The following is a 27,462-nucleotide window of genomic DNA, read 5'->3' on the forward strand; positions in this document are numbered from 1 at the left end:
ACAGGAACTAGTGTTGCAAATTAAAAGCTGCCTACATTTTAAGACTGTTTAAGGGACCAATTTTCAGATTTTACACATTTCCTTATTGTTTAATTGTCTCTGTTCATGCTACATATTCTTACAAGATTAGACACAGTTAGTGATGGTAACTAATGCAATACGTATTTTGTAAGTTCAGTGTATGATTGTTGTTGAATAAGAACAAAATTTGACACTAGAGCCCTTATTGTCTAGTGGACTGCTCTCTCAAAAAGTAAAAAATACTGTCATTTTTGGAAGATAGCCAAATGAATTATAGTGTATTTTAAATATAATTGTTGTCTTTTATAATCTATCTAACTGACCATCAGTTCCAGATAAGCGCACACATATATTCTGATTTTTTTAATATTACCTCCCCTTTTAATACCTGTAGTACCTGTGGAGAATTATGCATCTGGTACTCTGTCCATCCACAAAGTAACTGACATCATGGTCGTCAGAGCCCGGTGCTTTCAGTGTGCGTGCGCTTTTGTAGACAGGGTGCTGAGAATTTATTTTGAAAATGTGTATATATATAAATGTGAATATAATGTATGATGCAAAGTTCAAGAGTTACTCTTTCTGTTGCTCTCTTTTGCCTGTTTTTCTGTGTTATATATGTTTTGTGTGGTCGAGTGTTACACATTCAAACCAGCTCAAGGCCGAGTTGTACTGAAGCCTTCTATTCAAACCGCTCAAGACTCGTATGTAGTCATATTGTCCAGAAGATGTAATTTGAGTCCTATGGTTAGGAACACTTAATTTCTACGTATGCAAAATTTTGAATGGACAAAGGATTCCTTAATGGTATGCTAAGTATTTGAATATAACCTTACTAGCTGGAAAATGGCGTTGAAATTTTGCACCCCTTTTAAAGTGCTTTTTTTTTATTCAACAAGAACTTTCTCATAAGAAACATCTTACTGTTCTAATTCCTTTTTTTCCTTCCACCAAAAATCTAACCTAAAATACAGAGATACTTGACTGAATCAGATGATTGTAATATGGCAAGAAATTTTGTTGTTATTTCAGGTACAGCCATCACAGTTACAGAAATTGTTACCAAATACACTTTTAAAAGTGGTAATCTACGTTGGCAATACAGAAGTTGTACTGATGATAAGATGGTCCTTTTCACAGTTACCTTTTTTCATTTTTTGCAACGAATACTGTCACACCTCAATCTTTATTTTTCCAGGTTTCCGAAATTTACATCTGGATGACCAAATGACCCTTCTCCAGTACTCATGGATGTTCCTAATGGCTTTTGCTTTAGGATGGAGGTCATATAAACAATCAAATGGAAATCTCCTGTGCTTTGCACCAGATCTGATTATTAACGAGTAAGTAAGACGTGAGTGATTTTCCAGGTTTCTCAGGGTGATACTAGACTCCACGCAGTATTCCTGGGTTTTGCACTTGAGAGGTGAATCACTGGGTAGCAAATTCCTGCAGAGATCACAAATCAGTCTGTCATTTGCAACTTGCTTTTCTTTTAGCAGATTGCTTAGAGTTTTTAAATAAGTCAAATGGAAGAAAGGTATTTTAGATATTAAGTGTATTTATATCAAGAAGTTTTTGTGGGAGGTGTTTGTACTAAAACGTTCCATATTGTGACTGTTCCTGCACCGTTCATTATAATCATTCATTTTATCAGAGCCAACACAGTTGAAGCTAAAAATATATCTAGGATGGAGAGAAAAGTTTGGCAAATTGCATAATGTTCTGTAATGTTTATTGTACAGAAGCGATAGTATGGTCCTACCAGTTTCACAGAGTTCTTGATCCATTAAACGTTTATATCTGAGTCTGATTAAACTCTGGCTAAAAAGAAAGACGAGTTTTTCCATTTGTAATCTGACATTTTTTTTGTTGAACTTTGTTACCAATTTTCAAGAAAAGTTGAATTTGCACCCTGCATCATTCTCCTTGTATTCTTCAAATTCATGTTGCGCAGTAATTCTGTGTTGTAGAGGACTGAAAGAGGGAATTCAGGATTGTTGAGGTGATGGGCGGAAGGCTCAATTTGAGATTCAGTTGGTATAAACATTTTGCGCAGACATATGCGTAGTTATATTACTTTCCGTATACTATTTCAGAGGTGTAGTAGCAGATCAGGTTAGGTTATGCCTTTCTGCCCCTAGTCTGGAGAGCAAACACTCTGTCTGAACCCTTTCCTGTAGGGATGTAGTCAGGAATCAGTCCCGATGGATTCACACACTCTCCTGCCTTTTACTTTGAAGCCATTTCAGCGATTGTGTCCTTCAGCTCGTATTTTAAAAAGCAGCTTCTTCAAGCAGGTTGGAAGAGTGTCTGCGTGGTCTGTAACAGAGCTTTCAAGTGATCTTTCAGTCTTGCAATTCCAGTGTTGCTAGCAGTATTTATAAAGCCTGTCGAGGCATTTTGTCTGTATTCTGAATTAGTTGCTGAAAATAGTCTGCAGATGTAAATCTTTGAGATTGCTGGCCAGAGCCAGTCAAAATCTAGTTTGCCAATCTGCAGATTCCAATTAATTTGATGCTATCACTATGGATTTGCCATTTCTTTTTTCATGAAATGGCATAGTCCATTTGTGGGGACTAAAACTAATAAATATAATTACACAGTGCCTTTGACACGTACAATCACAGAACTTTTTTAGCATCACAATTTCACTGACAGTAATTTGAAGAGTGATGCAAGTGACAAGGTATTATTCATGTCTCTGTTTTCCTGTCTTTAAAATTGAGGCAATACTAATCCCTTTAGCACATTTTGAGACAGTGGTCTTAATATTTTTGTTCCTATTGCACTTCAGTATCGAATCTCCCAAATCTTTTCTCAGTTTAAAAAAAAAAAAAAAAAAATAATTGTTACATTTTCTCTGAGATTAGCCATTTACGTTTCAGACTACTTCTTTTTCACGATTATTTATTTACTTTATTTTTCAATGTAAATATTTTTCCAGGCTTTTATAAACTGTAATGGTTTCTTTATAATAAATATTTTTTAAAAACAGGTGAGGAGCAGATGCCAGGTGAGGGTCCATCTGCGTACTTATGTTTATTAAAGTTCTTAGAATATGTCTCTGGAGTAAAATAGTCTCCGTGTGGTGGAATTGAAATAATTGATATTGTCACTAATAAGCGTAATAACATCTAATTTGCTTTAAGTCAGAGGTCTCCTGCAGTTTTATCAATGGGTCAAAACCACAGAGCTTTACAGCTAAGTATGTGTCGGTACTCCTAAAAAAAACCTGCAAGGGTAATCCCATTATACTAAATATTAATTTTCAAATTCATTCTAGTTACAGTTTTGGTACATAAATTGTTTATCAAAATGACATTTGTTTTCAATGAAGTATGTAGACTGAGAGAACTGCAATTCCTTCTCCAGTGTGCTACAGGTTCCCCATAAAACTCCCTCTGGTCGTAACTTTTTATGTACCATTCATGAATAAAATACAGCCACCTCTGAGTTAAACATCACAAGTACTGAATAACACATAAAACCACTGCATGAGTTATAAGAAGCTTATGAAGCGCAGTACCGCAGGGAAAGCCAGAGGGGCAGTGCCACTGGGGAAGCATTGCTGATGCTAAAATGTTGGGTAGGACAAGAGAGACACGGACATCAAGAAAAAAAATGCACTTGGATTTTAATGATCGGACGTGTCCACTCTCTGCTTGATACATCATTCAAAAGATAGTACTGGGGTACATAATATCCCCTAAAAACCATTCTGGGGTTTATTCAGTGCTACTTTCTGATAGGCATCTTAGTGATCTTTCACCCAAACAACTCCTTCCCACCCCTCACCCCCCCACCACCCCTAAAGCTCTTGCTTAATGTTTTAGGTATGCTAGAAACAGGTCCAAGGTAGAGTAATAAGTTAACTTTATTTGATGTAAGAATCAGATACTTATTAAAACCCGTTAACCATTATAAAATAAATAAAGGTAAAGTAGCATCCTCTGAAAGTCAGAACAACTCCATTACTTGATAATTCTAAAAACAGTCGTAATATTTAATAACGTTACGGTGAATTCTCTGGAATAATAGGGAAAAAATGAGTTTTCCTCAGAAATTTTAAAACTTGATTCCACTAAATACAGTTACACATAGGTGTTGTGTGTGTAACAGAATCAGAACCTTCATTTTGATTGTCTGAAATCTAGAATCATGGTCATTTTTGCAGTTAACTGAAGCTGTTTGCATCAGATTTTTGGCTTCCTGTTCAGTCGTTTCAGATTTCTGCATGCAGATAAAGAGGTACGAGTTGTTCAGACTTGTAATTTTTGAGACCTGCAAATGACATTTCTACAGATCTGTTCTTTATATGAATGTTTTTCATTTGTAACTAAGAATTTGTTCTGGCTTCATATCTATTAACTGTAGTTTCAAAGCATTATTTCAGTGGAGGACTAGAACAAAACTATATGTCTTTACCCATACTGTGTTAGAATACGATAATTCCAGGAGGTCTTCCGTCTCTTCAAGCCACAGCCTTTAGATTGATGATGTACTTGTTTTTCTTAAATGGAAGTATAAACAAGTTGAGGAGTTGGCAAAAACTTCCAAGCCTCACGTGAGCCCCTCAGGCAGACTTGTATCATTTCGACCTTACAAAATAGTGGCAAATATTCACGTGGTTGGGTTTTCATTTCTGTTGCGTAATTTGAGTTTACACATCAAACAAAATCGTATGTATCACATTATGCTATAAGTGATAAACATCTTGCTGTGTATATGGAATTACACCTATGCAAATCTCAATTAGTATGATTTTTTTAAATATATTTAGCCTGCTTTTCACCCAAAAAATTCCTTTAATTTTGCTTATAAACTATTGACCCTCAGAAGGGTCATAATAAAAGTATAGGTGTTATTACGTACAATGTAAATCAAGAAATGGAACAGACAAGCATCTTATCACATTATTTCTTCATATTCCTTTAGTTTATTGCTGTAATGAAGACACAGAGTTGGTCTCAGAGCACTTCCTTTGTGCCACCATTACCTGTAGCTTGCAGCAGCATAACACAGGTGAAGTATTCAGGAATGTGAATGCAGGATAAGTTATTGAGTAGTGGTTGCAGAGGAGTCACTAATACTTTATATCTGCTGCTGAGAGCTAAGGTTGCATAGCTGATGTTAATGGGGGCAGGGGGAATAATACATAACAACGGAGCATACAGTGCCTTCCGCTGTGTCAGTTGTATGGTTACAGATAAGTGCAATTACTTCTATTTTAATTTTCTTTGGGTTTTATATGGGTTTCTAGAAACCATTTATTTTACTCAGTTTCCGAGCTTTAAAGACTTGTCCTCATATTTGGTACAATTCAGTGTCTTTAGCTTCAGGAAGAGAAACTCTATCTTTGAAGGGTTCTCCAAGCCTTGGTGATTTAAATGGACAAACTGCAAAATATTTAAGATTGAATTCTTTATGGGGATAATAAGACTTTCTTTAGTTTCATGTAACTGCTAAGCATCTGAGCAACATCAGTCTTTCATGCATTTATCCTTGCAGCAACCCTGTCCAGTATTATTCCTGTGTAGTTACCACTTACTTAGATACGGAGCAGCAAGATCCACTAGCTCATGTCGACACTTTTCAGGCAACTGTGTGTAACTGAGCTGTATGTAAAGAACCTGTCTAACCTGTTAAGAGGTTTGTCATGCTACATTTTCAGCTAACAGATCCTTAGCATTTATAAATATCTTACCATGAATGCACAAAAAGCTTCCCAGAAATCAGTGGATTTGTTTTGCTTAGTGCTCAGGTAGCTTTAGCTGTGGTAGTGCTGAATGCCACTGTTCATTAGTGCCATTGTAGATTCCTCCATAATTGAATTTAATTGAATTTTCTGAGTATCATCGATGCAGTCTGTGGTGGGAAAGAGAATTAAACTCTGTTCTTCTTAAGTCTTAAGCTGGCAGCCTAGTCATTTGACCAGTCTTCTCCTAAAAATTTAGTATTTATTGAATATTCCATTTTTATGTCTGTACTCCTATCATTTATTGGGGGGGGGGACACACAAAAAATCATCGAAAATATTCGAATAATGTTTTATCACATACTGGATATCCTGAGTTAATACGTCTGATAGGGTTGTGTAGGGTGGATTATAAAGTTGCTGTGATACGAAAATAAATTATTTCCCATAGCATTTGTTGAGTGCAAAAAGGCTCACCGTACGTATACATAGCATTGTTTTCACTTCATACACTTATTCTGCATCTGTACAGCTTTTAATTTGTTTGTCTACAAAACCAAAAAGGGGGAAAGACGAGTTTCTGAAGATCCAGCTATCATTTCTGCAAGAATGCAGGTCACTTCATCATTCTTCCTGCTTCCATTTTTTTCTGAACTCCTGGCTAGTGCAGTTGATCCAGGTCTCGAAATGAAAGCCTCCTTCTCTCTCTCTCTCTCCCTCTCACAAGCTGGAGGTAGGGTGGTAGCTGGAGGTGGGTGATCCAAGCAGCGTGCTGCAGATGCTCACCCGACGAGGCAGCGGAGTTCACAGTGGTCCCTCGGCCAGTTCCTGCCTTAGCCTTCAGGGAGGGAACGGCATCGAGGGCTCCAGACCTGAAGAGCCGGCGCTGGTAAACCTGGGCAGGAAAATGGAAAGCATTTGGTGCTCCCTTACGGTCGATAATCTGTTGGATGGCAATTACTGCCCGATCCCATTTCCACTTCAGTCAGTAGAAAAGCTGCCACTGAACTGCGTAGGCACACCTTAGTCCTCTAGTGTGTAAAACTGCTATTTTCTTCCCTAGCTAATTCTCTGCACAGGGAAAAAACTACAGAGCAGCCATTGACAGGTTTTAATCTCCAAACAGGTTGGGGGGAGAGGGGGGTCTTATTCAGCTCTTCATCAAGGGACAGGCAAAAATGTATTTTAAGTTATTGTAAGGCTTTGGAAAATACTTTAGATTTACATTTCTGTATTTCATTTCTGGGTAGAAATAATATACTTTAATGGATTAGTGTGTGACTATTCAGTAAGCTCATCATTTTACGTTTCAAAACAAGAAAAATGGTTGGGTTTTTTATGGAGGTATGTCTATACCAGCTGTCAATTTTATATATAATATATGTATTTTTATATATATACACACGCACACAAAACTCAATTCAAGTTCCTGAAAAGTTTGGCAGCTTAATAAATCTCAGGCTTTAGACCATCATTTAGTATTTGGAGATTGTATAAACCTGTGATTTTGTAGTATTGTATAACTGTTTCCACGATTTGTGATTCAAAACATGCTTTTGTTGGAGTTGGCACTATCACTGTATCAGCTTTAGGCCTGTATTTGTGTCACAGTGTGCACAGTGAGCAACAGTAACTATTGCACAGTTGCGTTCATCAAGTAGCAAATGCCATTTAATTGCTGCCTAGCTTTAGAAAGAAGTTCTTGGAAGTCCTGTGTCTTAGGATTTTGACTCTGTCTGCATGCTCATCATCTTAGCTCTTTGCTCTTCTTAGGTTTGAGGTCAACTCCTTGGTCTCATTTGTCCTTACAATATTCTATACCATGCTGAATATCTGTATTGGTGTTATTTGAATAGAAAGAAAATAACAAGTGATTACAGTTTTATAAGCAATGTTTTATTGGTTCTCAGAATTTTTTCCAGACATTCTTTTGTAACTAATTCTGTGGAGTCAGTATCATCTGTTTTTTCAGAATGCCAGCATCTTGTTTACTGATTTTTATTCTTTTATAGACTTAGCTGAACTGAATGACTCACAGCAGTGTTGAAAATCATCACATGCTTTTATCGTCAACATGCATCCCACACAGAATGCATATGTACATCCCGTGTACATGGGCTTTCATTGAGCTAAAACTTCCAGCTAATGCCCGACTTGCATGTTCTTTTCTGAGGTAGCTGGTTACAAAAGCAGAGGAATATTAGATACAGAATAAGAAGGTGATTCAAATCGGACTAGATTTACAACCACTAAAGCAGGATCACTTCAAAAGTGATAAAATGCTGTTAGTCAGCTGTTTAAGTCTCAATTTATATGAATGGCAATAATTGGAAAAGCATTGAACTGCTGCGATCCGCCCGGTGTCACCGGGGGGAGTGCCCTGGTGCTCCCCCGGGCCCCAGCACTGGCTCTGCCTCCTACGTCAGCGGCTCCTGAGCTTTTGTGGAGTACAGGCAACTGCCAGACCTTCCAGCTTCCCCTGGATTACCAGCCCTGGTTATCACCAGGGCTTTACTTGAAGACTCCACAAAGTCAGTATGGTTCTGTAGATAGTTTCTGCTGAGAAGAAATCATGTGTGATGTCATCACTAAGTATAATATCTATTTTAATTAGCTAAGTATAATACCTATTTTAAGTATTATATCTGGTTTATGTGTGGGTAAATTAATTCATAAAATTGCTAAATGCCCTCTATAGGGAGGGGTACCAGTGAAACGGAGCAGGGAGTAAGAAGAGAGCCCCGACATCCCTCCTCTTCGCTGGGTCTTTGGTCCGTGGCTTGACCCGGATCCTCGGACAGCCTCCCTCCGTGCACAGCTCTGTGGCAGCTGAGATCATCTGATGCACTCTGGCCAGGAGATCTGCGAGGGGAATGTCTGGGACCTCTTCCCAGACCCTTCGCCAGCATTAAGGACTGTCCAGTGAATCAGCGTCCCTCTTGTTCTGACACAGCCTGGATCCGCTGCCCTCCAGGGCATAGTGCAGAGCTCATCTGTGCACTCAGGCTTCTCTGAAGGGGAGGAGAACTGTGTTTTACTCTCATTTTTTGAGGACTGCAATTTGCATAGCCTTGGCTTTACCAAAAATCTGCATGTCTTCATATAGATTCTCAGACTTGCGGTGATGATTGCATTTACAGCAGATAGAAATAAATGACAGGCTGACCCATTTCGTAATGTTTATTTTAACCTTCTGCCCAGAAATGGTAATAGTTTTACATGAGGAAAACTGCTGAGCCCTGTCATAGAATGTGTTTAAATTACTCAATTTGAAATATGTAAGATGCCCTTTGATACAGCCCGGAGGGGTTAGGAGAGAATTTGCCAAACGGCCAAATGGTGGCTTTGTTTCAAGTGCCCTGAGAAACATCCTACAACTGAACATCATCTTCTTATTCCTGCCTTGTGCAACTTACCTTGTGTGTACCTAGTATTCTCGTCATTACTCCTTGATTATTGAAGTCTAACGTAACGTCAGTGTTTATAGGTTCATGTACGTGCATGTATGCATATAGCTGTAGATACTGTTTGTGTATAAGACAGTGCCACGCATAGTCCTGTTCCACTCAGAAGGAATTGACCAACAACATGCAGTTGGAAATGATGGGGCTTTAGACCTGTACTGGATTTGGTTTTAATAGTTTCGATAGCTTGTCTGTCTGTCTTTCAAAACCCATCTGAATTCCTATTATTCTTGGGTTTTTGCACCTTGAGAAAGGTGCCTGTTTCTTCTTGTTTTCACTTAGGGTTTCTTACGATGCTTGTGAGGGTACATTATATAATTCTCTTGCAGGGCTAAGAAAGGGAGAACTGAAAAATGATAGCAGCTTTGGAGGAATTGGTGCCGTTTCATAACCAAATTTTACTGTTAACTTACACTGGGATTTAATTTTGCCTGTGTCTTTGTTTAGATTATAATACTGAATAGATGATGTCTTAGAAAAGGTGACACATTAATGAAAAATAAATTGCTAGCATCACTGTAGAGAGATTGTGTGGTCATTGCGTTTGAAATGTACTATTTTGCCTATCTTTTTCTCTACAAAAGTTTACATGGAAAAGCATAAATCTCTCTTACACTCTTCAGAATTAATCTGTTCTTGTTCATTTCCCACCCAAAACTGTAATTCTGCAGTATTCACAGTAACCAGCTATAAAAGCACATGTAAAGAGGATTGTTGCTTCAGCTGAAGTACTAAATAAAAGGAGTTCCTGTCTTGATGCAGGGTTTCATTAAAATAGAAAAACTAGTAGGAAGAGAATATATAAATACATAATGTTTGTCATTCTGATTTCAAGTAAGTGCTTTCCGAGATTTTTCTTTGGTTGTCGACATGTCTTTCCATTTATGGTTAGAAACCTTATTATTACACTACAAAGGTAATGAAATTTAATTGCAATACTAGGCATCACTTTAAGAACATAAAAGAGTACGAGAAGTATGAAGTCACTTTGAAAATTGAGAAGTTATGGAAAGTTGATGCTATCACTAGCGAGCAAATACATATTAAATTTAGGTGGACTTCTCAAAAGTATTGAAAGAACTAGAGAGATCTCATCTCTAGTATACCATCATGTTTCTTTATACAGACTAAATACTTTGGGACTGCAGACTTCGAGAACTTTGTCACACAGTGACTGAACTTGATTTTTGTGTCAAGTTTGTGCTGAACTGTTGTGTTGGGTGTTGATAACAGAGCTTACTGATCGGTCCTTGGTAAAGACAGGCTTCCTTTATAACACTGGGATTTCATACGTCATGCTCCCCTCGTGCTGCAGTTATAGGCCAGTGTTTGTATGTGGTGACCAAGGCAATTGCCCTGAATGGGTTCACTGGAGAAAACCAAAGATTGTTCTGCTGTGAGATAGATCAAGTACTAGCTTGTCATCTGCCTCTACAAACCCTGCCGCTCTTGAATGAAGCGTGGAAAAACTTAGATTTAGAATTTTTGGATAGCTAGACATTTAACTAATTTTTATACTCTTATTTCTCAGGCAGAGAATGAATCTACCCTGTATGTATGAACAATGCAAACATATGCTTATGGTTGCCCGAGAGCTATCGCGGCTTCAAGTCTCATATGAAGAGTATCTCTGCATGAAAACGTTGCTTCTCCTTTCTACAAGTAGGTGAATAGTTAAAATACCTATGTGAAGAATGTAAGTTCAACTTGCCAGTATTATGAGTGTGCATGTGTAGTTTAAAATGGTGTTAGGTATCTGATACAGGATTTCCTGTAAGATCCCCTTTTTTGCAATAAAAGTCAACATGTTCTGCTTGGCACCTGACTATATAGGGTTAGTGAAGGAAGTTCTGCTTTTTAGCAGATACAAGACATTCATGCTAAGATCTTATGGATTGTGTTCAAAACTTTGCAGCTCCAACAGAGGTGCCTAACTCAGAATTGCCACTTAAAATTCTTCAAAAATACATCACAAACTGGCTGAGTGGTTCAGGACCCAAAGAAATGGGCAAAGCTATGACTTCATGTCCATGAAATACTTAAAACAACAACCCTGACAACCACCTGTGAGGAAGTTCTGATCCAGTGAAGCAGTTTCCCCCAAAAAAAGTTATCAAACTCCCCCAGAAGTTATTTAAAATTGTTAAATACAGCTACAGCTTTTTGCATTTGCATCTAAAAAGTATATGGTGGATTTACGATAGATGTCGTAAGATAGATTTGTATAATAGACTACATGATGTTTTTATGTCTTTCGATAGGATATGCGGTAGTTAAAACAAGTCACAGCTTAGTGAAATTCTGTTGTCTGTACTGCATGAAAGGTCAAAGTACAGTGTCAAAATAGTCCTTTTAGAATATACAGAAATACACTGAGACATTACGCAAATAACTTTTACAATGTTATTTGTACCCTGTGTTCATACTCACTGGTACCTAGTGACTTTTTCCTCCTCGTGCGCAGCAGGGCTATAGCCACCTGCGGAAGCTCGGCTGTAACCCTGGCTCCGTTTCAGTCCAGGGACTCTCAGTAGTAAAGAGCCCGTGTGTGTGTGCTGCGAGTAGGCGTGAGTTGGGCACCTCGCCTTGCACCGCTCAGTCTGTCTGAGCAGTTAAAGCCTGTGCCTGTCTGTCCTGGGGAAATCCTGTCCCACGGCCGTCACGCCGATACCCGCGCTCCCACAGGACTGAGAAAGCCGTGTCTGAGGCGGTGACTGCAGATTTCCTGGAGCCTTTGCTGCTTCTGCTTGACAGAAGATTATTTTTGTTTTAGTGTAGTGACAGGTATGCCAGTATGCTTTAAAAGTATCCGTAAGAGCAGCAATGCAAGTATCTACATGATGAAAAGTAAATATTTTTAAAAGTTTTAAACAGTTCATTACACCGAGGGCTCAAACATTCCTTATCTTTAATATTTCCAGTGAATAGTAGCATTAATTCTTACAAACAAATTAACTTGGTAGCTTTGGGCTTTTCCCAAATGAAGGCAGGAGGATGTCGTAACCCAGCGCTGTACGTGCTGCGAAGCCCTGGGTGACGAGCGTGGGCAGGAGAGGTGTCGGGTGCAGTACGCTGCCATGACCAGCTCCTCCCTGCTCTGCCAGGCCCGTCACCTCGGCGGCCTGGCAGGGACGGCGCAGCCTCGCCTGCCAAGCCCAGAACTGGGACAAGGGCTCTTTTCAGAGGAAGTTTCGGCTCCGCGCTGCCGTGGGCTTTGTAGGAACTTGAAACTTCCCCGAAACTGCAGATTTAAAGCAGTTTCTGAAATCTCTCCCGAAAATTCCTCAAGTGTTTTGGATGTGGTGTAGGCCAACTTTCCTTTACAGGAATTGGAAATTTCCTTAAAGGAATTTCCGTGGCAGAAATGGTGAAGAGGCAACACTCACAGAATGAAGCCCATTCACGAGTGAAGTACGGCAAGCGCTGGCGTTAACCAGCAGAAGGCCTCTTTGTTACATTCACAGTGAAAGACAATATATTTTCACATTTCTTTTCCAGTACATACATTGTGTAAGTGGTACATTGTGGAACTTCTGAAAATTGAATAGCTGAAATTTGTATAGCTTTTTAATCCATGACTTCACAATTTTAATTTATGTTTATTGTGTTTCTGTGTAAGTTTTCCAAGAGAAAAGGAAGAGGAGGAGGAGTAAAACAGGAATCCCACGCGGGTCTAGGCACGTAGCTCACACATAGACGTAGCTCACAGACCTTTTCCATTTAAATTACTGAAGCAACAGTTGACATGTTGTCATCTGCTGTGTAGACAAGGCAGACGATAACTTCACTCCAGCTCCTCACGGATGAATGGTTGAATTTTTTAAGGGAGGGAGTGTGCTTTAGTGGCCTCTTGCCTCCTCTCTTGCTTTCAGTCGGCTTTGTCTCGGCTCTCTCTCTTCTCTGTCTTCAGCTCTTTCCATTCACTTCACCAAGGTAATCAAAGGCTTCAAATCAAGCATCTTAAGGACCACTGGAGTCCATATGCTTGATTTGTCCTGATTTGTTTACTAGTCCTTGGCCTTTAGAAGGACCATCCTAGTAGGAGAATGTGGGCACAGGGATTTAACATGAATTTGAGTCTGAATACGGGCCTCGGTCCCCACGCCTTGGGTTTCTAACCCAAAGCTTCTCGTCCGGCCAGCGCTATCTCAGTGTCCCATCCCTATTCCAAGAAGCTCTGTCCAAGACCTGAGTCCTCCCTGGCTTGGGCAGTCAGTTTGCTGTCCAGTCTCTCTGTTACTGCCTTGCCTGGACACGTTATTTGGTGCATGTCAGGAGGGTTGGAACTACATGATCTTTCAAGGTCCCTTCCAAGCCAAGCCATCCTGTGATCCTACCCTCGCTCTTCCCTCGGCACACAGAATTTTTATGCAATCTTTCCAATGTCATGTTTCCCCAGACACTGAGAACACGGGAGCTCCAGCCCTGGTGGTTCTTCATCAGGGCGCTTCCAGGGCTTAGTGTTGTTGCCTCCATGGTCCAGTTCCCTTCCCTCTATTTCTTGTTGGGTTGCCTTTGGGGTTTTTTATTTTTCTTTTGCCAGCAGTCCTATGCTATTTGCTCCATGAGTCATCCGTCTCAGTTTCCTCTCTTCTCCTTGTCTCTCAGCTGACATTTCATTAAGTCCAAGTCCTTTTTCTTTTGGTCTTTTTTGTGTAACTAATGTAAGAGAACTTAAATAATGACACAATTCATAGATTTATAATGTCTTAAAGGTTCGTATCAATGTTACAGTTCCTAAGGAAGGCCTGAAGAGTCAATCTTTGTTTGAAGAAATCCGTATGACATACATTAAAGAGCTGGGAAAGGCCATAGTGAAAAGAGAAGGGAACTCAAGCCAGAACTGGCAGCGATTTTATCAACTGACTAAACTGTTGGACTCTATGCATGATGTAAGTTCTTAAACGAATGCTGTAGACATTCCAGATAAATAAGTTTGGGGATATGACAGTAATGTCCTCTATCCTTTTTTTTTATTTAAAGGGATAAATATGTGGGGGGAAGCGGGGTGGAGGAGGTGGTCATGCTCCCCTACCGTCTAACTAAAGGCTAATTGAAAGAGGTGAACGTGGTGCTTTCAGACTACTTTTGCAGTGGACTCCACAGCAATTAATTTTATAATTAATATAATTCTCAGTCTCTTTAGTTTTTTAAAATGATGGTGCTTTAAAACGGAGGAACTTGGAAATTGTAAATGATTTTGCAGTAGTAGCAGAGATGTGAAGTTTAAAAACAGTAGAGACAAACTATTCAATAATCTATGGAATTGTTTGAAATTGCATTAAAATAATGCATTGATGCTATTTTTAGTATTAGTAGCGGTCTGATTTTGCAAGGAATTTCAGAATTCAGGCTGTCTCTTTTTGCGGTCTGTACTCTAAATTGTGCGTATAGTACAAAGTAGTCCAAGTGGTGTTTAAGCTGGATAAGGCAAGGGAAACTTTGAGACCTCAAAATTGTTTTTCTTTTCTTGTTAGTGTACCAAGCACCTGGAAAGATCTTAAGCTTATCCATATGTATGTTATTTATATGCTAGAATGGGAATTGATACAAACTCTCTTCAGTATTTGTAAAGACCATGCATGATCTGTTCGCTAGTTTTATATTGGAACGCCATTTACAAGACATACTAATTAAAATGAGGATAACTGTGCATGTCTGCCCTGCGTTGCAAGTGTTATCTGAGCAGGGTGTGAGGCGTACTTAGGGTGGCTGGCAAACCAGACACCGCGCTGGCCTGCGCTGCGAGAAGTTATGGCGAAGGAAGGATGTAGGTTAATAGTTCTTCTGTATGTATTCGTGTGAAAGTAATTCTTTGCTTTATCACTTGTAGGTGGTTGAAAATCTTCTGAGCTTTTGCTTCCAGACATTTTTGGATAAATCCATGAGTATTGAGTTCCCAGAAATGTTGGCAGAAATCATCAGCAATCAGATACCAAAATATTCAAATGGAAATATCAAGAAGCTCTTATTTCATCAAAAGTGACTGCCTTAATACAAAAGGGTTGCCTTAAGAAAACGTCAAATGATAGCTTTTTTTTTGTAAAGAAAAAAACTTACAGAACTTGTTAATTTTGTCCTTGCAGCGGTGTTTCTTTTGTAATTATGCACTACATGTGGTTTACAGAGGGCCAAGATTTAGGCTACAGAAGCAGTGGATTTCTCACATTTGGTAAAAAAATTGGGGAGAAAGGAAAGGAAAATGAATGTTATTTGTCAGAAATTATGTATCTCCCCTCTTGCAACATCCATGGATGCATCAAAACCACCGGTGACAAGATCTGAGGCTGTGTTACGAACATTCTGCTAATTCATTTCTGCAGTTGGCTGGAGACAATTTTCTAGGCTTTTTTTTTTTTTAAAGTGTTTTGGATTTTTTTTTTTTTAAAGTTAAGGTAGCATTTTGGTTTATGCATGTAACCTGAAGAAAGTTTACAAGTGTATATCAGAAAAGGGAAGTTGTGCCTTTTATAGCTATTACTGTCTGGTTTTAGCAATTTCCTTTAACTTTATATACTGTGAACTAGGCTTGTTCATTTTTTTCTTACATAGTTTTTTTGTAATACTTCAAGATGCCTATTGTACAGCTGGTTTTTTAAGGTGGGGCAGCTCGTAGCTTTCCTAAATGACCTCTAGACATTAATCCTTGAGTATATTCATGTGAAAATGGGTTGGGCTTTTCTAACCTAATAGCTTTCAACTGTCAAAGTGACCATGAAAATTTGGCATTTTTTAAGGGCCAGGGTGGGTGGGAGAACACTCTCAAATCTAATTTAAATAGATGCGAATGAAACAAATACTTTTGGTATATGTGCAAAAGTAATTGGATATGTAGATTCATAGAAAATTACATCCAGTTAGGACTGGGTTAAATGAGCGGGTTATTTTATATATTGAAAAAAAAAAAAAAGCCTGATTTTTGCATATAATGCAACAGCCATAACTATAAGAGTCATGGGCTGCATTGATGCCAAGAAGATCAGTCCTGACTGCCCATCAGGAAATTTTCAGGAAAATATGCATAGCTTAAGAAAAGTTTACTTCTGTGTGGAGAAACTCACATTTTCTATACACTTAAATCTATCATCATACAAGTATATATGGAAAAATACCATTGACTTAAGAGGCAGACATGTAATTATGCCCAGTGGTTTGGTTTTGTTCTGTTTTCTTGTATCGATTCTAGAAATCTTTTCTTCGGTGAGATGTTTACCGTCATGCAGGCAGTAAAGCAGAGCAGCTGCGCTGGCTGACTGTACCTCTGGATATACAGGCTCCAAACTCATGTGGTTAGAGACCCATTTTCACATCTCCACCTGTCGCTGACTGGTTCATCCTCTCTCCTGGAGAGCAGGAAAGCTCCGCTACTGATTTCGTGGTCTTAGAGTCGTATGTCAAACCTCCTGTCTTTGTAAGGCTGCATCCCTTCATACCGAACTACTAGCGTGCCATAAAATTACCATAGGTCTTGTGAATTTCTCCTTGTTGCCATTGATAACTATATTTTAAAACGTTTAGAAGCTGTAGTAGCCTTTTCTACGTGCACCTTAACAATTTTCTGTATCTCAAAATTTAAATATTTACTAAGCCACTCTAAAATTTGATTTTTACTCAAAGTGGCCAGATTATTTGTGTAATAGAAATGAGAAAGATCATCTGATAAAATACAAAACCTAATATATTTTTGTATTTAGTTATAGTTTCAAATATGTATAATCGGTATATTCGCTGATCTGAGAAAAGAAGGGAAGGGCTACTGCAGCTTTAAAAGCAATTTATTAAATGATTGTAAAATAGCTTGTATAGTGTATAATAAGGATGATTTTTAGATGACAGATTGCTTTATCATGATACATGTAATTATATTTTTTGTAGGGGTCACAAACACGGAATGGTAACCCGTACAAGGTGTGGTTTGCCCGGAGGTAGTACTGAAGGCATCGGTGTCTAGTATCCAAAGTACTACTCTGTTCAGAAAGGAAAACCTGTGTTCAGTGAATGTTTTTAGGGTTGATTTTATGTTTATCGAATCACTGTGTAAAAATTCCAGTTGGAGCTTGGATGGAATACTCCTATCTGTATGGTTGGTTACCATTCATGATTCACTGCTAAATCAGACCTCCGCTGCAAAAAATGTAAGCCGGAAAGACGCGTGTGTGCACATGCATACATACACCTCTGAACATACGGGGTTAATTTCATATACAGCCTCACATACCACAGCAAAAACAGCTTGAAAAATTTGGCAATAATACACATACAGGTACCAGCAATATGTAAATATAGAGCATAGGTTGTTCACAATACACTAGTACATTTCTATTGTTCAGCAAAAGTTTGTTTCCAAGTGAAATAGGAAACTAAATTTTCATCCTTTCTTAAATCTCTTTTTGAATGTTATATCTATTAAAAAAAGATACTATATTCAGTACTTTGGAGTAAAACATCATCTTTAATAAAAAAAAAGTAATCATTCTCTTCTCTTTGAATGATCTGTAAAGAATATGTACATTTTGTAGCAGTTAAGGTAAAGTTCCGTATTTTAATTATAACTTTCAACCCAACTCACTGAAAATACTCACGCAACCCCTTCGAGATACAGATAGGAGTTTCATACTGTTTGGTTTCAGGTGGGCTCTTGAGTTAAAAGGAAAACTGTTCTTACTTTAGAGAATGTTTTTAAAAATTGCATCCCCAGATACCTCAATTTGAGCTTGTGTGAAAGAGTGAGTGTGTGCGTGGGTGCGCGTGCGTGCACGTCTGCAAACCTTTGTGCATTTGTATGCACAAAGATACAAAACTTTTTTTTTTTTTTTTTTTTTTGCCAGCAGAAAAGTAACTGCAGTGAACACAAACAAATTATCACCTTGAGAGAACTGGTAACATAGGAGAAGAGAGGCTCTCTACCCCCCTTTTGTCTATATGCCTGTATATTCATTTTCAGTTTATGGATTTAAGGAAAAAAAAAAAAAGGAAACTGTGATGTTAGAAGAAAGCAATCGTCCTGTACGTGCTGTTAAGTTTTAAACTTCCCATTAAAAATACGTAGTGCTTTAGTAAGCAGTGAGAAGTCCATGTTCTGTGTATCCGTAGTCCTTGTAGCAGTGGGTAGTATCTGCACTCTGGATAAAGCAGGGAGAATTCTGACTTCGTCTCTTCAGTGCCTTATCACAAAGTGCATGCATCCGACCGAGGGACGGCCGCCGCCGGCAGCTCAGGACACACGCGTGCTGCGTGGCGGAACTTGCACACGACAAACGCCCAGGAATGGCCTTACATAGGAGAAGCCAGGGAGCGGGGATGGAGAGGGAGCTGCTGTCGGCCTCGCACAGCCTGGGTATCGCCCCAAGCAGCGGCGGCAGAAACGGAGGGGTGGTTAGGAGCTCTGCAGCTGGAAGGGAGGGGAGAGGGAGGGAGGGGGCTGGGAATAGGTGCCAATTGAAGCCGAAAAATGACCTCGCCGTTTTCACAGAAAAAGGTAGAAAACAGGAGGGAAGTGCCTGGATGAACATCAGCTAAATCCTGTTTCCCGCAGTCGAACTTCAGCGAGTGAGGACTTCAGGGTCATACCTTAGAGTGAGGTTTTTAAAAGATTGTACTATCACATACTAGTTAAGCTCTATCCTTAGTCCAGTCTGCAACCAGGTGTTGCTGAGCCATCGATGTTACATAGGAACCAAATTTTCAGGAAAGGATTAGGGCCTCTTTAAAACAGCAAGAGGCACTCTTTTTCTGATGAAAGGCTGTGTGTATGAAAATATCCCCCACCTCCAAACTAACGTGCATAACAGCATAGAGTCAGCGATGTGTCATTATTCTATTTTGTATATTAAACAAAAGATATATACTGGGGACAAATCCTATATCGTACCGGTGTATGGCATTATTAAAAAATCATTATTTTTATCACAGTAATTTTAAACAGCATAAAAAAATTAAACCAGTGACTCCTGTTTAAAAAATAAAAGTTGTAGTTTTTTATTCATGCTGAATAATTCTGTAGTAACAAGTCTGTAGTTTTCACCTACTCAGTGAAATGTTGGACTGTAAAAGCTTGTGTGGAATTGTTGAACATTTATTTTTTCATTTAAATTTGCTGTTCTGGTAATACAAAGCCACACATCTGTACAGAAGTTGCAGTAAATGTGAGCCATTTACAGCAATGTCGAATAATGGACAGAAACCATATAATAAAATTCTGCTTTTTTCATTAAATGGCTCCAAAATGCTTTTGTAGAGTTTTTGCTGTGTACCTGGAAAGGATTGGTTCTGACAACTGAGTCAGTTCATTTATGTTGTTTTCATTATTCACCTCATATGCAAAAATTATTTAGACTAAAGCTAATTGCTGCCGTAGTTAAGTTCTAGGGTGGGAGAATTTCTGATAATTAAGTTCAGATTAGCAATTTAATTGAAAACCATTACTTGCATTTCCCAAACCTTGCCAGATTCGCCATTGCATTCATAACATCCATTTTCTGGAGGGGAATCTGTACCACAGTTTTCTAATCAAATCAAAAGCAGGTCTGTGCATCTGAGCAAATTGACTTGTGCGCACGTCAAATGGATAGGCGTAAAGCTGTCAGGACAATTAAACTGAGGAAAACAGCACAAAGCGTATTTAGAAAAAAAAATTAGCATTGATTTAAAATTTACTTTCTTACTGCAGTGTTTCTTAACCGTTTGATACTTGCCAGAATGTTGATAAAGGCTCCTTACCAAGGCAGGTACTGGACGCCAAAAAGTTAGTGATAGAAGGAAAATAAAATATAATACAAAGCATTGAATGTTCACATTGTAAATCTTCACGTTTGCCATGCGTGCCTGCCTTCATACCTGTTCAGGCGTAATTTCAACTCGTGGAGCGGCCTAAACTTGCATCGGGGTAGTAAAAGGACGGCAGCGCCGTGGGCTCGGCGGTGGCTCTCCTGCCCGCGGGGAGGGCGGCCGGTCCCCGTTCCCAGCTGGAGTCACCGAGCGGATTTAGATCCCTCCCCGAGGGGCTGTGGTTGCTCGGGTGGTCTCGGGGCTGTCTGCCCGTGCTGGGCTGTCCCTCAGTTGCCTTTAAACCCTCCCTTTTGGGTTTTGGGGGATTTTTTTGTGTGGTTGCATGATGCGGAGGCGTCTGCACGGGCGCTTTTCTGACCCGGGGAGAGCAGGGCTGTGCGGGTAAGCAGAGCCCCCCGACAGCCTTTTGGAGCAGCGAGGGGCAGAGGAGCCAGAAAGTGGGTCTCAGGGGACGGGGTTGGGGCACTGATCCCGGGAACGGGCACCGGGCTGCGGGAATTCAGTCTAAGGGGTTAAACTGCCCTTGGGCGGTGGGGCGGGACCCTGCGTAACAAGGTCGTAACTTTCCAAAAGCAGAATTTAACCAAACTTGTGAAAAAGTATTTCCTAAATTAGCAGCGCTGAAAAATACCTCTGTTTGGCTGTGGATGGGTGGTAGAGACGCCACGCTTGGTGTTCAGAAAGTCTCACAGCCCCGGAACAAAAAACACTGCCATAAAATTCCTTTCCTGCCATGTGACCATTTGAGTTTTTAAAAAGCCACATATCTCCAAACCATCAGTAAATAAAACTGCTGAATTTTTTTCTTTAACATAGCTCACGCCTTTACCCCCATTGAGTAGCAGTGTGAGATTCATGCTATAATAAAATCTCATTTAATAGCAACATAAAATGCCAATTTCCCAGCAGGGAATCATTTCTTTGAATTGTTTGCAATTAAAACAAAGGCTTACATCAATTTCACTTTGGTACTTTCCAAGCTAGGTGGCTGTAGATTGGGGTCAGAGGCAATGCAAGAACAGGATTTATGGTAACTACATTAATTCATGTAACAATTATGAAAAGATGCTTTAAGGAGATACATCAGGTATTAAGATAAAGTAACTGCTTTATGGCTGCAGTACCAACTCACGGTCTCCAATACACTTCATGGCAGAATACATCAGTTACTAGACGTCCTCCCATTCCACCCAAAATCCGATTTGTCCTATTGCATTTACAAAATTATTTACATCAAAAGCATCTGTGAAACAAGTGGCACAAAACTGGAGCCCATTTCATTGCAGGGTTTCTGCATCTCTCCTGAGCACCCTCCCGTGTACCCTTCCCATGATGTCGGCCGTTGCTTGGAGCGTGTCCGAAGGGGACGCGGTGCTCTCCTGCCCTGTCAGGGTGGGTTCGGTGTGTGTGGTGCTGAGCTGCAGGGAGACGGGCAGCCCCCCTCTCACGTGCCATGTTATTTTGCAATGCTTTCTTGGGCTCCATCTTCATCTTCCAGGAAATTTGGATGAAATCCGTCATGAGATTGAAATTTGTGATTTTTGTTTTGTTCACACTATCTCCATAAAATTACGGAATTTCAGACTGGTTTGGAAAAGATGCCATTAAATGCCATTTTTACTGTTTTGCCATTTAAGATTTCCCAGCTCGAGCACTCTTGACTTTGTGTTTGCCTTTGGGACAGCCCACAATGTGCTGGCTTATCCTTAGCCATGCCCCCGCTTCAGTGTGAGTTTGCATTGTGCTCCGGGCACACGGACAGTTTTGCTATGTAAGGCGCAAGTACTGGGATTTTTCCAGAAAAAAAGACTCCTTGACTGTACAGTTGCCAGTTATCCCATAGCGGGCTCCAAGACGTTCCTAGTCCTGGTGCTCTTGCCAAGCTCCCGTTGGAGGACTGGCCTTGGAGGGTACCCAGGACTCCTCAAGCTCAGGTTCTGCAATGCTGCCGTAGGGATCCCAACCGCTTCAAGTCCATAAACCCAAGATTTAGTCACTGCTGGCTCCTTCAGATTCGGCTGCCCCTCATTCTGGAGGTGCCTGTTTCTGCCGGTACCTGTGCCCCATCCCCTGGAACCAGGGAGCAGCTCGATGCTGGTCCTCGGGCTCCCACCGCTCACCCTGTCCTCCCCTTAGACCCAGCCCCAAGGGAGCCACACGCTAAGACCAGCCCAGGACAAGGTCCCTGGGGCTCCTGAGTTGCCCTGGTGCCTCTGAACCTGCTGATCCCATTGGCAGTGATGCACTGGCCCATCAGACCATCCCCCATGCTGTAGGTGCGCGCTCCCCAAAGCCCAGGCTGGCTCCATCCAGTGTCCCTCTGGTCTGACCTGCTGCCCTGACCCCAGCTCTCCCCTGTATCTCTCCCAGCAGCGGGAGGCGACAACTGAAGCTTGAATGTCTTAACTGGCTGCAGGACGGTGACTCCTTGCCAGGAGAAGTGGCTCGCTGTGTTCAACTGCGTTCGGGGGGTCTCTCCCGATGCCCCTCAGCACTGCCCGGGCAGAGGAGCTGTGGGGCTGAGCTCCCGGGGACCAGCCTCCCTGCCTGCTCGTCCCCTGCCTGCCTCCTGCCCCTGGCCGTGCTGAGCCCCAGTGCCGCGGGAGAAGGTGGCCTCATCCAGGCACCATGTGCAAGTGCAGCAGAGATATTTCACAAGTGCCGTCGGGGGCCTTCGCCAGGGCAGTTGCCAGGCGAAGCCGTGGAGCCGCAGCAGACCCAGACAGCCGGTCTCTCCCTACGGGCCGTGCCCCGTGCGGGCACCCATCCGTCATAACCCACCGGGTACCCGGTGTTGGGCCACACACCCCGTGAGGGCACTGGCCGGCTTCGCTTCCGCAGGGTCACACGTCAACAAGTTCGATTCGTTTCCTCATCAAGATTACTGATAATTCCATTTATTGGTGGACCTGAAAATATTATATATAGTGCATGTGCATTTTAAAATAAAAAAGTGTAAATATTCAACTTGTCGAAGTGTGACTGGAGGAGCGGTAACTAGAGAAACCTTCTAAAGGGGATTAATAGTTTATTGATCTAAAATGCCCATGCAATAGCTGATAAAAACTTACTCTGAAGCAAAACTGGAGAAGTGGTGATGGTGGTAAATATTCTTATTCAATACATCATAGGCTTGGCACAGCCCCAAAGCATAATTAAGGATATTCCCTGAGGTCACAACAGGGAACTTAAAGTTTAAAAAATAACAAGTAAGTGGAATCCTTCTAATTATAGGCTCTGTTGATTCAAGATCAAACCACATGACAAGATTGAGGGGAAACTGCTGATGCATCATCTAATATGGCCACTAATTACATTGCTAATGCGATAGGACAGGGGTTATACTTTCTGCTTGATGTGATACATGCTGAAAAAGTGACCCATTGTGCCCAATTAAGGGAAGTGGGCATGGCTGGGAGCCGGCTTTCGGTGGCCCGAGCTGCAGCTGCAGGAGGAGCTGAGCAAGGGGGACTTGGATCCCCTCCCAGCCTGCTGCCCAATGCAGCTTCTGCTCCCTCCGGCAGCTCAGAAAATCCATGCTTGGTTTTTGGGGTTTTTTTTCCCTTTCCTAACACTTGCTGGGAGGTTTTTGGTTTTGGATTGAGCGGGATGTTTCTTTGTTTTAAGACAAATGAGTGTGAACAGGCTTGGCATCGGGCTGCTTGTGGGACTGCTGCTGCTACTGCAGTAGCTGCTCTGCTCCCCGGCCGGGAGGCTCTGCCCAGCTCTGGGAGAAGCGTTTGGGTCCGACGAGCTGCAGTGGGAAGGGTTCATGCTCGCAGGGACGGCAAACTCCTGCTCGGTAGGACCTCCTGTGAAAGCCACACAGTGCGTGGGACGCTGGGGAGCAGGGCCAGCTCAGCTACCCCAGTGCCCCATGCAAGGGGCAGGGATGACCCAGCAGGGCCAGGGCATCATTTCTAAACTCTTTTCAAGACATTTTTTTCTTTTCCTTTCTTTTCTTTTTTCCTCCTTCCTTTCTTTTTCCTCCCTTTTTTCTCTCCATCTTCTCTTTGCATTCCATTTTCTCTTCATTTTAACGAAGCAGCCCAAGTTGCACCCAAGGCACAGCACTTCCCAGCCCTCCCGTGTGCACGCAGCCGCCCGTTTCCTTTTCCTTTAGTCAGGACAACTTACAAATAATTGTGACAAGACCCCTTTGCTCACAGAGCAAGTGTCTGGGGGAGGACAAGGAGGGCAAGGACAGAGTCAGGCTTGAGTGCTTTGCGGTCACAAGGCATTCACACACAAACATATGCCTGTGCATACATACATCTATCTCTCTTGTCATAGCTATATGTGTATTTATCCCATGACCGTCCGGCGGCTGCTCCCCTCTCCCGGGTGGCGGGGCCGTGCGTGGGGGCCGGAGGGTCCATGCACACCCACCACGCTGCACGCCGGTGCCGTACGTCGCCCTGCAGCAGCGAGCGGTGCCGGAGCCCCAGCTGCACACACGTGTGCCTGTACCTCAGTGCTGATAATATTTACAAGGTGGGGGATAGAACAAACGCTGGCCTGAGGCACCATGAATTGAATCCCAGTAGTTACAAATAATGCAGTAAAATCCAGCAAAGCATTAACCATGCCGAACGAACAACGGCGAGGAGCCCCTCTGCTCTCTGCAGAGAGGGTGTTTTATGGGAGGCATCGCGCTGCTCCTGCTGCAGGAAAGCGTCCCTGGTCACTGCCTGGGGCAGGATGGGACACTGAGGGGGGGGGACATGCAGGCAAAGGGCAGGTACCAGCCACATCTCTTGTGCTGTGGTTGCATTCCATCCTCTTGCTGGTCACACTATATAGCACACGCTCCTGCTTGCTCAGTGTGTGTGTATATGTAAACTACTTATTACTAAAGAATGATATTAATAGTTTAAAGTTTTATGCAGCATATATACAGATTACATTATATACATCTCATCAGAAGAACTCTCTAGGTGTTTAGAGTTTGGTAGCTGGTCCGTGTATGTCCCTGGTCCCCTCCCGCTCCGCGCGCCCTGGCCCTGCTGCAGCCCCGCACCCAGGGGACCCGAGGCAGAGGCCCCAGCACTGCCCAGCCGCCGTGTCTCCCAGGTAGAGACTCTCTTTCCAGGGACCCGAGGCGGAGGCCCCAGCACTGCCCAGCCGCCGTGTCTCCCAGGTAGAGACTCTCTTTCCAGCGGGAACAGCCATTGCCTCACTGTGAGACAGGCCGGTGAGCCCATGTAGTTTGTGTGTATGCCTTTCTATGTATGATGTAGTTTGCTATGCATGCCTTTCTAATTAATTACCTTCATAGAAACGTGCCATGTTAGTTTGAAGATTACCGTGAACAGGCACTAAAAGCAACGCAGCCCCGCTCAGGTACAAACACTGACAATAAAGCGGCTCGAAGCGGGGGGTGCAGGGGGTTCAGCGTGCAGCGGCGTGAGTGAGTGAGTGAGTGAGTGAGTGCCTCCAAGAGGGGAAATAACGCTTGGCTTTGTGCAGCATAACTGAAGAGCCCCTTCTCCGAGGTATGGCAACTCATGGATGGGTGATTAGTCAAACACCTCCAAACGAGCTTCACTTCAGGAGAGGAGCAAAAAGAAAGGGAAAAGCCAGCCCGAAGAGAAGTCTAACTTGCCAGCAGCTTTGCTGTCACACGACAGCCCCGTGGAGCTGCCCACTGACGGGCTGCCCCAGGGAAATGCCACTGAACAGGCTCGGGTCTTGCCATGCTCTCCTGCTGTCGGAGACATCCCATGGGAGCGGGTGTTAATCAGCCTCACAGCTAATGAGACCGTACACAAGGCGCCAAGTCCTTCAAACCCCTGTGCCTCGGCTGCTGCTGTGGGGAGCTGCCCGCTCCCTCCCAGCTCCGGCTGGGGACTGGGGGAGCTGCATAGGATGCCCTGGATGGTTGCACCCACTGAGAGGGAGGACAGGGCTCGTCCTGGCTCCATCCCATCCCCTGAGCCCCGGCCGGGCTGGGGACCGATGGCTGCACCGCACTGCTGATGTGCAGGAAGCCACAGGTGTCCCCAGGGAGGCACCAGGAGCACAGAGCAAATGCTAGGCAAGTGCTCTACCCGCAGGACTCGTGGCTGCCGGCGCTGTGAGGCCGTAGGCGTGGAAGGGCTTCCCGGTCCCCCAGAAGCAACACAGCTGAGCAGCCGTGATCGCCCCGGCTGCACGAGGCTGGGGACATGGGCTGTCCCAGCGAGATGAACTGGGATGAAGTCACTGATACAGTAATGCACTTGGAAAAACAGAGGCTGCGAAGGGAATCAGGAGGTCTGAAACCATAAAATCTGTACAATAAGCTATTAAGTAATATTATCTGCCTAAAAAACATTCACAAATAGTTTGACAACTATTTTTCCCTTGCCAGAAGTACAGTGCTTTTGCTGTTTCTCCTTATAGATGGCCTTATTAATGCTGCTCTACAAACGGTTGACTCGTGTTTTTCAAATTACTGAACCATCGGTCACTTTTTTAATAGCAGCCGCGTCCGAACCACTGCCAACCACCACGGAGCAGGAGGGGTGCAGGCAGAGACATGTCTCTGCCACCAGATCATGGAGGGCTGAGCCGGCTGTCCTTGTCCCCCCCGTGGATGCCTGCCTTGGCCACCGGCCCCACCGCATCTGCAGTTATGCTCCTGCAAGAAGCAATCCTAAATTAAAAACCAACATTTTTTAATTCCTCATTTCTTTCACACTCTTTTCTTTTTTTTCCTTTTTGGGCTTGCAGGTGGTACTTCTGTAGCTGAGCTGCAGAAGAACTGCACATGTTCCTACCACAAACAAAAAAAGTACCTTTCCACAAGGCTCAAACCAGAGCGATTACCAAAAACAAAAAAATCCAACCAACCCAATCCAACACTTGGCAAACCAAAAGAAACCTGATGGACGTTGCTTTCACACCCTCCCCCTTTTGTGGAGATGCTTCTTCCCAGGTGTGGGTCAGGCCCCTCGCCCGCCCGCATCCCCCTGCCCCGGGGCCAAACCCTGCCCCGCTCCGGGGCAAGGGGCTGCCAGCGCCGCAGGCTCTCCCCAGCCACTGGGGCAGGGGCGTGGGGATCCCCCCCCTGGGGGGTCAGGGGGGCTCATGGCACCGGCGCCCCTTGGTTTCTGCCCCCATGGCCAGCGCTCCCTCCCATCACGGCCGCCCGCGGCTGCTGGGATTTGCTGAGCATAATGGGTCTGAAAAAGCTCAAAGCTGTTGGTCTAAATATATCATTGTTGCTGGGGAAATAAATAATAAACAGAGGAGTGATTATGATCTTGTGGTTTAATTGGTTCTCCTTATTGTGGCTGGAGGGCCATCCCCGGGTGTTTCAGAGGAGCAGGCATTTCAGGTACCAGGCCAACACAAAGAAACATTTATTTAACAATAAAACCAACCAAAACCAAATTAAAAAAAAAAAACAAACCACAAATAAAATAAAGGCAGGCACAGGCCAGAAAAAGCGCATGCATTTCCCAGTCCCAGAAATATTTATTATAGATTATGACTGCAGCAAAATTA

The 27,462-nt window shown here is 42.5% G+C and overlaps 1 protein-coding gene across 2 annotated transcripts in view; it reads left to right on the top strand.

The window, feature by feature from the left end:
• NR3C1 (nuclear receptor subfamily 3 group C member 1) overlaps positions 1–19,409 on the top strand; it is a 75,083-nt gene extending 55,674 nt beyond the window's left edge. For both annotated transcript variants that reach the window (XM_076350306.1, XM_076350307.1), the window contains exons 6-9: positions 1,220–1,364; positions 10,715–10,845; positions 13,918–14,075; positions 15,017–19,409. In XM_076350306.1, the coding sequence (XP_076206421.1) occupies positions 1,220–1,364; positions 10,715–10,845; positions 13,918–14,075; positions 15,017–15,169 (587 nt within the window). In that variant the 3' untranslated portion in view covers positions 15,170–19,409. The remainder of the gene's footprint in view (positions 1–1,219; positions 1,365–10,714; positions 10,846–13,917; positions 14,076–15,016) is intronic.
• Positions 19,410–27,462: the final 8,053 nt, after the last annotated feature.

The sequence above is a fragment of the Aptenodytes patagonicus genome, chromosome 12 (genome assembly GCF_965638725.1).
Source record: "Aptenodytes patagonicus chromosome 12, bAptPat1.pri.cur, whole genome shotgun sequence".
Lineage (NCBI taxonomy): Eukaryota > Metazoa > Chordata > Aves > Sphenisciformes > Spheniscidae > Aptenodytes > Aptenodytes patagonicus.